Here is a 13050-nt window from a genome sequence, read left to right on the forward strand (position 1 = left end):
GCGGCCTTTTTTTATATGGAAGTGAAAAACTAAAATGCCCTTGTGTCGAAGTTTCGGTGCACATTAAAGAACCTCAGGTGCTCGAAATTAATCCCTAGTCATCTACTACTGCGTGCTTCACAGCCTTGGTGTAGTTTGGACGCGCTAAAAAGGAATGACCTGATCATTTTTATTGCTGCGTGCATTTCGGTGTCACGAGAGCAGGTGATCAGCATAGGGACGGCCTAACCACACTGCCGATGCTGCAATGTGGATGCACAATTCTTGGACAATTCTGCTTGGAAGATTCGAACTTCGCAAAATACGCGGGAAAACCGAACTGCCGACCCACAGCGGTGAAGGACGGATTTACGTCGCCCACTGTGTGCGGCGGGTTAGCAGTATAGGTCTGCTCCGCATCCGTTCGCCTGTGAGACTTCGCAAACAGAAGTATGTGTAAGACTTGCATAAAAGCAAACTGAGCGTCAAGGATAAATACGGTCACATGAATCTGAAGTGCCAGGCGCAAAACTAGTACCGCGTGAAGAAATATTAGCTGACTGACGCAGTACGCCGTAACTGCTGGCATACCGCGGAATACTCCTTGGCACATTGCAAGATAATGAATCAGTTTCGCTTTTGGCTTTTTTTTTTCTACGATCTAACTTTTGCGATTCAATTATTACCCTTAACATCAAAACTCAACACCTCAACACACTCAACATCCGGTAACGGCATCCCGCTGACCTCGTATCGCGATCCAAGCGCGAAAAATTTCTCCTTGCGCGCTGCTCATTCTTAGCGTGCTTTTTAACAGTTATATAAACGCTAGCTCGGTTAACGCGCGGTTTTGTCAGTTTGAAATGGGTTTTGCGTAGTTTAGCGTTCTATTTTGGATTGTACTCGTCGACGCATTTTCAACAGTATATAGCTCCACGTTTTAGCCTAAAATTAGTTATATTTAACTAATTAACTACAATAAGCACCAGTGCAGCCGTACTCAATATAAGCTATCCAGTTATGTATTAACTATATACGTAGCTGTAGATAATGCATACAATCAGTTCACTGCAATTGCACTCGACGAAAGCTATCCGATATATGACAATGATGTTGCATAAATTTCATCTTAATCCCAATTAACTAACGCTAGTTAATCAGATCTAAATGATTAATGTGCAATTGCACTCGACATAAGCTAACCAAATATATAATACATGTGGCTATTTACTGAACATAAGCTACACAGCCTCTGCAGATGCATTCTGTGCATACATTCCATACATGGCGCACATGAGAAAATATGCGTACTAACAAAGAACTGCACGAAGCTGGCACCCTCAGTTTCCTTGGTTGTCCTTAGCTCCTTTTGCAGGTGCTTTACCTTGAACTCATTATGTTCCAGGCATTCACTTGCAGAACAGATGTGACGAGGAAAAAAGAAAACACGGTTTTATTTTACCACCATCCAAGTCGGTTTCGGTGGTGACTCCTCAAGGTTTTATGTACAGGAGACAAAACCGCAGTGAAGCGCAGCAATTAAGTGATGCATCTCAACCGCCCAGGAAGGGTTCTCGCTCAGAAGCGCCACTTGATCCTGAACGAGAGCAGCCTGCAAGCGGCCAGCCAGACGGCCAGGATGGCAACGAAGAGGGCGACAAGGTCACAGTAGAACTCGTTCTCGTGCACTGAGTAAGCGGCCAGCACGTCGGCCGCCGAGAAGTATGGGCAGGTGCGGTTGGCTTCCGAAGAACAGGTGAGGTTGCCGCGCTTCCAGCCGTACAGGGCCGTCAGAGAGCCGTGGAACGCGTAGCGAAGGTACGACGTGAACGGCATCCACATCACGTGGTATGCCAGCTGTTTGACCGGAAAGAAATAGCCGCCGAAGAGGAGCGAGTAGACGAACACCGTCACCGCCACCACGCAGCCCATCTGAAGGGAGAAACAGCGGGTTAGGAAGAAAACCGAAGGGGTGACATGTATCAAGAAGAGTAATAGAGGCGATGCGAACTACTATTTTGAATTTACCTTCTTCTTAGCTAGTACACTACGAAGCATGTTGAGGGATCTTTCCAGAGTAAGAGAATTACAGCGCCCTCTGTTTTTTCGTAGCCTCCCCAACTTAACCACCGGGACATTGGTGTGCACATCATGTACGCTTGACATTTTTATTTATTTTGTGTAGTTGTAATCTTCTCTGTTTTCAAAATGGTTCTCCAGTTTTCTTCGGAGCGGTTAAATTCTTCACAGTGACACAATGGTGAAGTTCACAACTTCAAACATTATGAGCTTGGTTCAGTGGATGCAGTTCGTTAATTATACATAAACGCAAAAAAAAAAGCTGCAATGATTCTCACTGATCGCCCCAAACGCTTACTCAGAGTAGTTCGTATCCTTAACCGTTTTTCACGCGTTTGTTTGCTTCTCTCACTGTTTTCAGTTTCACGCTTCACAATAATCGACAATACCAACTAGCCAGATCTGCCTAGTTGGTATTCCGTAAGACTCGGTGTCTGTGTCGTCGTGTTTTGCGTACCGTGTCCGTGTGTTTAAGCGTTAGTGACCAATATGATGCATCTCTTAATACCAGCAAAACACGAATACATAAATGAAGAGGCATTTAGCACCAATATTGTTGTGCTACCATTTCATGAAGCTAGACGTAGAATCATCGTCAGCCTAGCTAGGTTCACTGCTGGACTTGTCAATGGATGTCCGATTAATCCTGCCCCATGTCAGCTGTGGCGCACCCCGCCCCGCAGGTACCTTAATATCGCCTGCCCTCCTGAGTCCCCGCCGCCAGCTGCTACGTTTGTCCACCCTTGGTATCTGCTATATTTTTTCCTTAGCCTTATAAGCTTTATGGGCCATCGACTGGAGGGAATAAAGTGACGTCAGTAGAGCGAAAGTGACAACTATACGTTGTGGGGCCCTGCGCCACAAATCTGTAGGTCCCGTGGCGCGCCGCGCATTCGAAGGCCGCGCCACTTCTCAATGCTCCCTGCGCGCTGCCTGTTTCCCTCTCCCCGCTCGTTCGGGGATAACCGGTCCCGCGCGAGGGGGCTATAAAGGAAGGCACGCGCCGCCGTCTCGCGCTCTTCGCTCCTGCTCTTCGTTCCTGCTTCTTCGCTCCTGGCGCTTCTCTACGGAGACGACCCGCAGCCCCCCCGGACGACGACCCCGCACAGCCTTGGACGACCCCCTGTGAGATTAAAGATGTTTGTTACACGGCCCGCTGTGTATTTGTCATGTGCTGCCACGTCGGCAGAGAAATCGTCCACATGGGTGCTAATTCAGCCCCAGTTGGGTGCCACTTGTGGGCGGTTCCTCTGCCCGAGGGATGCGCACGACAAATACTCAGCGGGCCGTGTAACAAACATCTTTAATCTCACAGGGGGTCGTCCAAGGCTGTGCGGGGTCATCGTCCGGGGGGGCTGCGGGTCGTCTCCGTAGAGAAGCGCCAGGAACGAAGAAGCAGGAACGAAGAGCAGGAGCGAAGAGCGCGAGACGGCGGCGCGTGCCTTCCTTTATAGCCCCCTCGCGCGGGACCGGTTATCCCCGAACGAGCGGGGAGAGGGAAACAGGCAGCGCGCAGGGAGCATTGGGAAGTGGCGCGGCCTTCGAATGCGCGGCGCGCCACGGGCCCTACAGATTTGTGGCGCAGGGCCCCACAATGTTTCAATGAATATTCGTTGCATCTGTGTCGCCACCTCTTGACATTTTCGGGGAAATAGCTAGATGAGATGTCGGGTTCTGTGCAGAGAGGGTTCACAGAAACAGCCATGAAGTAAAGTAGGTGTAAATGCATTAACAGCTTCTAACGCTGTTGTATTGCCAACACATAATGTGATCAGGTGTCCATGTGGTCTTTTTCTTCTTAAAGGCCATCGCTAACCTCGTCTCTCGTCCACATCGTGTGCTTTGCCCATAGCCATGGCCCTTGTGTATCTCTTGCTTTTGTCAATACACATATTCGACGCAGTCAACAGTACCGTGTACTAACAACAAGATGAGGACCAGACAGAATTCCCTTTCCCGCACTGCATCGTGGGAGACATGTGGGCTATATGATCCTGTGCTAGAGCACAGAAGAAACTGAAACAATGTGACAATTACGAGGGAGATCGACCCGAGCTCCGCTATGCTGCATCTGCACATTTTCTTACATTTAGAATAGTCAAACTTTAGGAAACGTTTGTCGTTGATTGGGGCTTTAGCAATAGACAGTCGCCTCCCTGGCGAAGTCGCAATCTCACTAGGACGGTTGCAAATTGGCAGGGCGAGTACAAATTTCATAAACAACTCGAAGCAACAGATGGGTTAATCGATCATGCTTAGGATGTCTCCCAAAATAGAATAGGCCTCAAACAAAGGAATAATTAAGAATCACTAAACTTGTATACTACCACGGAGAAAGTGTCTTTGGCTTGGCACAAGAACAATTCAAACACTTGTTTCCGGTCAGTAGAGCAATATTTTGCTCTTTCAGAATGTGGCCCTTCAGTACACTTTACAAAAGTGTTACTCCCATTCAATCGTCCTATCGTTAAAAGAGCGTTTTTGTGTTTCGCATTGATAAAGATTGGGTCTTGCCTCGTACTCAAAGATGGTTCCGATGAGCGTGCCCAAGGCCTGTCCGAACACAGAAACCTGGAAGCCAAAGCACAGGAAGAAGAAGATGCGACTCTCCTCCTTCGGTTGGTGGGTGAGATAGTAGTCGAAGATTCCTGATGATACCGAGAACATCAGCTGCATTCGAATAGTAAACAACGGTTGCTTTTATGCATCGATTTAGTTTTGTTTATATTCTGTACCAGAATTCATGGAGAACGGGACATTGTCAGCCGCAGTTTACCGTGATGTACGACACCAACAACCGAGTGAACAACTACGCATCCTGTCCACATGCTCTCGGCGCTTCTATGACCTCAGATAAAGCTATATTTACGAATAAATAAAATTGCATACTATTGTGTAGTGTGTTCGTAAAGTGGGTGGTCATCACTGCATTTTAGTAGCCAGTAGCTGCGTATCTGGGCGTACGTCACCAAAAGAGGCGTCTCTCATCTGAACAGCGCAGACAGCGAAAGCTCGGTAGCTTCACGTGGCTACGCCAAGTAATACATCGGGTTCTGCTGTACGGCTATTTTTGGTAAAGCATTTATTGAATGACCATGCCACAAACGAGAGTGTTACCAACGCCAAACACGACCTTTTATCTTGACCTTTTGACCTTTAACTTGATTGTGCTTCAGGACGTGGGATACACACAGCGATCTGGGAAACACATGAAACACACGGCGAATACCGGATTTACCTAGAGTAGCGAAGCTTCAAAATATGACAGGAGTGTTCACTTTCTGCGCCTGCGCAGAACGTGCTTCAGTGAGCATGCTAGAATCATCTAATCTATCTCGTACAGAGAGAGCTATGCGGCTGCACATGTGTCCGCACTGTCCACCGCGCCTGCTTTTTGAACTCAAGTACTGCCACGGCAGATTACCGGCTGGTACACCCCAAGGAAAACATTGAGAGCCACGTGGTTCGTTGCGCAGTGCCGGCGCTCCAGCATCTTGAAGGCCCCCCAAGCCGGGCTCTGGTCCTTCTCTTTCAGAATGCTTAGATTAACACAGATCAAAGCGTCTTTAACATGGATATTGCAATCGCCCCGCTACGCGGCTTAAAAGCAAACCCTTCCTGAACTCTGCACTTTTGTCCGAGACTGTACATAACCCCAAATTGTTGTTAAAGCTTTGCATTATTTATAGCTTGACATTGAAATTTCTACTGACGGCTCAGTTGCACGCTAAGTGCTTAGCGGGCAAGGAGGCACATCACTTGACCACGATAGCCATGAAATTTGTTTTATTATAGCCTCCTACAAGCGCCACGATGCGAGGATAAAATTCAAAGCTCATTGCGAGACTGCAGGATTGTCTATGCATAGCAAACAGCGCCTTTAACATAGGCTAATGTAGGCCACGATTTCTTACAGAATTCGGTGCACCTAGTGGTGTGAACGTGGTTAGCAAGAATCGCAAGTTTCCAGGACCAGGAATGCTTCCGTAAAAAGCAGGGGCAAACGCACCTCGTACATGACGTCACATGTGACCCGGGCCAGGAAGTATACGTTTTTGCTGTATAGCGAGTACCGCTGCTCATGGATCACGTGCTGGATGAGCAAAGGCGCTGAATCAGAAAAAACAGCACGACGTCACTCGCTGCAATACGCATTTCACCTTACGCTACTAACGAGGCTAGTGCGTGAATAGTAATAGTAAATAGTAATTTTCGCACTTTAATCTTTCTATTACAACTTTGATCTCCAATGTCTTCACATTCAATAGTTTGGTTTGGTTGGTTGGGTTTAACGTCCAAAAGCGACTAAGACTACGAGACGCCGTAGTGGAGGGCTCCGGAAATTTCGACCACGTGCACTGGCATCGCACAGCACACGGGCGCCTAGCTTTTCGCCTCCATCGAAAAGCGGCCGGCAAGGCCGGGATTCGATCCCGAATCCTTGGGTACAGTAGTCGAGTGGCCTAACCAATGCACTACCCCGGCGGGGTTCACCTTCAATGAGTACAAAAGAAGGTGACTCATATGTGAGGTGCAATTGCTCAAATAAAATGGAACGACAACTGAACTTGTGTTCTCTGAAATGGAGGATAAAAAAATTTTGTTTTAACGCGACAAAGTTAATGGTCCTGTCCCCCCCCCCCCCCCCTCAAAAAAAAAAAAAAGTCCTGCTCCTGTGTTGTGAGCGAAAAATAAGGAGTATGACTATATGGCAAGTGACATGGCGGAGCCCGAAGTGAACACCTTGAGTGAGTGACCATTCTTGATGGCCTAGCATGCCTGAGGAAATTTTAATAAAACCATGTATATTTGTGGCGTTGATGTATTGTACACGTCTATTTATATTTGTTCGGTGTTTTCTTAGCAAGTAGCAGAGACAAATAGAGGTCACGGCATGCGTTTGGCGAAGCATCACGAGAACGCCTCCGACATGTGAAACTTGGCAGGTTACGTGGATCGCAGTCATGGTGTTTGTATTAACAGCTATCCGGGTTGAGAGCTGCCAGTTTGGGAAACTAAAATGGGAATCGAACGAGGGAGTCTTGGATTACATGTCAGAAATGCAACAACGCAGGAACGTTCGGACGACATATTCAAAGTGGGGCTTCATATCTGACTGGTGGTCCTTGATGTAACTTATGTTTAGATGATGTGTGAGGTAAGTGTGCGTGAAATAATAAAATAAAGAACTGATTGTTTAGTGAGTAGCACAGTGCGTTACCGCGCACATAAATCCGAAACGGCAGCCCAAGACAGCCCCGCCGGGGTGGTGCAGTGGTAAGACGCCCGACTACTGTGCCGGAGTTCCCGGGTTCGAACCCGACCACGGCGGCTGCGTTTCGATGGAGGCGAAACGAAGAGGCGTCGTGTGCTGTGCGATGTCAGCGCACGTTAAAGATCCCCAGGTGGTCGAAATTACTCCGTAGCCCTCCACTACGGCTCCTCTTTCTCTCTTTCCACTTTCATTCCCACCTTCCTCCCTTCCCTTACGGCGCGGTTCGGGTGTCCACAGAGCAAGTGTGACAGTTACTGCGCCTTTCCCTTCCTGTGAACCAATTTATTTATTTATAGCCCAAGACAGCCCCGCCGGGGTGGTGCAGTGGTAAGACGCCCGACTACTGTGCCGGAGTTCCCGGGATCGAATCCCGGCCTCGGCGGCTGCGTTTCGATGGAGGCGAAACGAAGTGGCGTCCGTGTGCTGTGCGATGTCAGCGCACGTTAAAGATCCCCAGGTGGTCGAAATTACTCTGTAGCCCTCCACTACGGTCCCCCCTTTCTCTCTATCCACTTTCACTCCCACCTTCATCCCTTCCCTTACGGCGCGGTTCAGGTGTCCACAGAGCAAGTGTGACAGATACTGCGCCTTTCCCTTCCTATGAACCAACCAACCAACCAACCAGCCCAAGACAGTTTCCCGTCTATTGTGTCGGAGTACCCGAGTACGATCCCGACCGCCGGCGGCTGCGTTTCTATGGAGGCGTAAGGAAGCGGCGTCCATGTGCTGTGTGATGTCAGTGCACGTTAAAGATCCCCAGGTGGTCGAAATTACTCCGGAACTCTCCACTACGGGCCCCCTTTCTCTCTTCCCGCTTCCACTCCCACCTTCCTCCATTCCCTTACGACGCGGTTCAGGTGTCCACAGAACAAGTGCGACAGATACTGCGCATTTACTTTCCTGTGAACCAGTTATTATTATTATTATTATTATTATTATTATTATTATTATTATTATTATTATTATTATTATTATTATTATTATTATTATTATTATTATTATTATTATTATTATTATTATTATTATAGCCTCAGACAATAGCCATTAATGCGGTCGCGTAATTCTCTTGAATGCTTCTCTTTTCTCTCTTTTGAATGAAGTGCGCTAATTGTGCGTGTTAAGATATGTTTGCACAGAGGAGAATCGCGCCCATGCACGGCCGGTCTCGAGGGAGATCGCGCGCTAGAGAAGCGCTCTCTCCCTCGAAAGAAGCGCGCGCTCTCCCTTGAGACCGGCCGTGGCCCATGTCTCCCAAGCGCCCCTCGAGGCGAGGTCGACGAAACACGATAGAGGTACCGGCACATGCCATGCCGGACATCTACTTTACTACAGTCAGGAACATAGAGAGGATTGAGTGTAAGCTGAAGCGTGGTTATGTCGGAAAATATAGAGAAGGCTCGAGCTGGTCATACACTTATGTCATTATTCATTATGTCATTATGTCATCCTGTCGCAATAATAAAATATCTGGAGAGCTGTGCTCAAATTTTACATTATTGAGTGTCGTAATCGCTGACCAGTCGTTTTTTTTAATTTATTTTTATTGGTAACATACTCACTTTTGACGGTGGCGCTCATCAGCGAGAACGCCGAAAGACAAGCCATGTACAGGAAGACGAAGGCAACATTCATGTCCGTGTAGTAATGCTCTACGCCGACTGAGTTGAACACGTTGGCAAAAATTACGATGAAGGAAATGTTAATAAACTGTCGGTACGACATGTAAACCTGGCGAAGAAAACAAAAGACGAGCACATGTTTGTATAGTTTTGCGTTGTCTTTATCGGAAGATATTTATCAGAAGAGCGAAACAACTTCTAATCATCACATCCATGCATCTAAGTTATTTTCTTATGGCTCTGTAATCAGCTTTTCACTGAGCTTAAATATTCGGCAGCAAATTGACTATCGCCATTATTATTTGAAAGCATTATTTTTCTGTCAGTACTGACCCATATTTTGACACGCATAAATTGTTTGAAGTTATGTAGAACGGGAACTGTTCCATTTTTCTGAAAGCATGAATTCCGTGTTCCTCATGTGCAGACGCCTGCTGACCAAATTAGTAAAAAAACAAAAAAAAAAAAACAAAAATTGTCGGTGCATTTTTTTTTTTTTGCCTCCGACCGTCTCTGTGAGTAACAGAAATGTGTTTCGTCGAAAGACATGTTGAAAAAGAAATATGATCATTTTCGTACTAAAACGGCGGCATAACTGTACTGTTGGTTTCTGAATTGTCAAATGAAAAAAGTATTAGGTTCCCGAGAGTTAAAATGAAATAAATGTTTGAAATTCGTTGATAAAATCGGGCGAATTATTTTGTGCTAGCACTTAAAATGATGACGTAATCGCATAATAAAGCAATAACTTAGTTTAGGCAGAGTCCTTCAAAAGCATTGAAGGACTCTGGTTTAGGATTTCCCGCAGAGCACAACGACTGGTTAGACGGCCCAGTGATGGAGTCATCTACGACGGGGCACACTTGCAACGCAGAAACATTTTTTGGATAGAAAGGAGCTGATGCAAGCAAATGTGAAACCCTTCAAGTGTGGCTCAGAGGAATCAACCGATGAATGAAGGCAGTGGGCAATCGCTCGTCAGAAGCGACTTCCTTGTGAGATTCTCCATGATTATCTAATGCGTTGGGAAGAAGCATAGAGGAAGGAAAACTAACGAGAGGTAATGCCTTGCGAGAAAAGTTTGGCGGAAATGACGTGTTTTTGCATTCGGGAGGCCATCTTATCCGGGCGCCAACTTAGCAATGGCGTCAGAGTTACTGTTTACGGACCGGGTGCAGTATCGGGCCGTGGCGTACAGAAGCGTAGCATATGCCTACTTTCTCTCTCTCTGTGTGTGTGTGTGTGTGTGTGTGTGTGTGTGTGTGTGTGTGTGTGTGTGTGTGTGTGTGTGTGTGTGTGTGTGTGTGTGTGCGTGCGTGCGTGCGTGCGTGCGTGCGTGCGTGCGTGCGTGTGTGCGTGTGTGCGTGTGTGCGTGTGTGCGTGTGTGCGTGTGTGTGTGTGTGCGTGCGTGCGTGCGTGCGTGCGTGCGTGCGTGCGTGTGTGTGTGTGTGTGTGTGTGTGTGTGTGTGTGTGTGTGTGTGTGTGTGTGTGTGTGTGTGTGTGTGTGTGTGTGTGTGTGTGTGTGTGTGTGTGTGTGTGTGTGTGTGTGTGTGTGTGTGTGTGTGTGTGTGTGTGTGTGTGTGTTGTACTGTGATAGTCAGCACTTCAGCCATCGACATGCACCAGTGCGTCATCGATGCGTGTGCGTGGCAGAGGATAGACGTCCTTGCGCGTGATCTTGTCGAGCCGGCGGTAGTCGACACAAAACCGGAGGGAGCCATCTTTCTTAGGTTTTTTTTTTTCGGATTTGGTTTTCTATTCCTGGTACTTTGTATACAGTATTGCTTTCAGCTTCGACTGCATTTGAGGGGCGATTAACGCTCGACTACGATAAACAGGGTGTAAGTATGCGCCCCATCAAATTTCACTAAACAAAGGGCCTTGTAGGAGCATCAGGGACGCATACCTTCAACAGCGCAAATTAACGCTACGAAAAAAAACGACAGACACCGCTCGCCAGCCAGCCGCCACAGGAATTGAAAAACGAATATTCCATTTAGAGCGTATAATTGCAGTTGCGATAAGCGCTTTTGGCGGATGCTAAATTACGACCGAGACTCGGCTGCTCCTTTCGAACAAGAGAGCGAGGACGACACGAAGACGATGCAGTCTAATGCAATAAATACTAGCAGCCGACTGTCCTGCACAAATATTTCTCGATTAATATAACCTCCCATGCATGCACACCGGCCGGAAACCAAGTGCCACTTGTGGCAACGTCTCTCTACGCGTCTTCCGAGCTGTATTTGAATCGCGCTCGTAGCAAAAAAAAAAAAAAAGTAAACAAAGATCTCGCCTGGGCAAGATGGCTACTAGTTTCCAATAGCACAAAATGTGACGTAGGGGCCCCTCCTCTATTTTTCCATCCTCCATTAGAAGAAACCGGAAGGTTGCTGCGAGCTTTAATTGGCGATTAACTCACCATTTTAATGAGATTTATGTCATTATTTTCACGCTACAGTGAAGAACGTTCCATTCGGCGGAAAATTAGGCATCGGTGCCGTGTCAAGAAAATCCTGACTGGTTGAGAGCGGCTTGACGTCAGTGCCATGGAATTTCGCTTATATCGAAAAAAAAAATAATTATTTGGTCAAGATCGAATCAGTCTCTTCAGGTGCGAGCCGAGCACGTTGCCCTTAAACCGCCATGAAACTGTCGCGTAACATTCCTAAGGTCTACTTTAGTGTCTCACCAATTTTTTTTTTTAAGCGCTAGCGCATAAACACGGTATAATTTGCCATCGATTGTCAAGACTACTATTTCTGATTCTCGTTCATATAATAAAATGCTTTCAAAGCCTCGCGTTAAGTGCGTATGTTCACTGTTTAAGCGTTAAGTGCCGCCATTATTTTTAGGAAACTTATTTACGCAGACCTCTCGTTGCCAATTCAGACACTCAAAGCGCAGGATGACAGACAACTTACCGAACTCCGGAAGGTGTAGAAAATGAACCTGTTGAAAAGAAGAGAGAAGAGGTCCTTGCTGTCAACGGTGGCGCGACCCTGGAAGCCAGAACGCAGAGAAACAAGATCTTGTACACACACCGACGACACTGCGGTATAATAGTGATTAGAGCATGTTCACTGAAACGTCCACCAACGAATCTAACAAAAATGTGCATTTAAATAACCCTTTGCTTCAGAGGGACTTCGTATTCTCATCACAACACGCTGACCTGTGCATGTGGCTGAATCGTTCAGGTATACCTTTTAAAAAGGCACAAATCAATATGGAGCCTCGAAAGTATTCCTGCATTGCAGAACTCATTTTTAATTCATGGCCTGTGTTGCCAGCTACAACACTGCCTGTAATAAAATGTACGTAGGCTTTAACGAGTTTTCGTAATAGTGAAAAGAAGGCTCGCTTCTCAGCAATCAACGTTACCAGAGCCAGTATAGGTTAAATATTTTAAAGTTTATCGACCACTGTTTTCACGGAGAATGATATCGACGGTGAGTACCCACACAGTTTGAACACCACTCTCTTTTAAGCTTAATTATTTCCGTGGAGACGACTTTGGCCCTTACGACACAGTTTTCAAGGCGGGTTGTATTCTTCGATGTAGCTTAGACCCTGCTTGGAATACAAAAATTCGTTAAAATTTTTATTTCGAATCTGCTGGTTCTGCCTGATATGATTAGTAAACACGTCTCGGTTCAGAATTGAATGACCTTGAAGCTTTTGGTCGAGTGTGTGCAATGCTGTAAATATGAGCGGAATTCAGGCCATTTTATATATATTTGGTGTGCTCCTCCTTGTTCCGGCTAATGACTCATGTTCGGGTTCATGTTCTTGCTTGGTGAACGTTTTACTTTCTGGGCAGTGCTTGTAGCTGGGCTTGTTAGTGCATATCTGTTAAAGGTTTTTCTTAAAAAATGACAGTTGTTGTAAGTTAGTCTAGGTTTGTTATCTCTAATCACACGAATGTTGTCTGCCCCGTTGCAAATGGGTAAAGATAAGCGTGTTTAAACGCTCGTCGGGAAATAAAAGTTAAAGTACCGCGCTCGTTCCATCCTTTGACTTCGCTCTCGTTTTTTCTTATGCTCCTGAACATTTTACTTCTTGACCTTATTTGTTTTGCTGGTATACGCACCACCT

General features: G+C 46.6%; 1 protein-coding gene across 1 annotated transcript in view; it reads right to left on the bottom strand.

Moving 5' to 3' along the window:
* Positions 1-1557: 1557 nt before the first annotated feature.
* The window catches only part of LOC146185898 (ATP-binding cassette subfamily G member 4-like), a 52191-nt gene continuing 40698 nt past the window's right edge, over positions 1558-13050 (bottom strand). Inside the window, exons 10-14 of the mRNA XM_084607942.1 lie at positions 11877-11954; positions 8893-9061; positions 6068-6168; positions 4573-4728; positions 1558-1911 (exon numbers count right to left, since the gene is read on the bottom strand). Coding sequence (XP_084464068.1) covers positions 1558-1911; positions 4573-4728; positions 6068-6168; positions 8893-9061; positions 11877-11954 — 858 coding nt within the window. The remainder of the gene's footprint in view (positions 1912-4572; positions 4729-6067; positions 6169-8892; positions 9062-11876; positions 11955-13050) is intronic.

This window comes from Amblyomma maculatum, chromosome 6, assembly GCF_055883805.1.
Source record: "Amblyomma maculatum isolate TAMU_Amacu chromosome 6, ASM5588380v1, whole genome shotgun sequence".
Classification (NCBI taxonomy): domain Eukaryota; kingdom Metazoa; phylum Arthropoda; class Arachnida; order Ixodida; family Ixodidae; genus Amblyomma; species Amblyomma maculatum.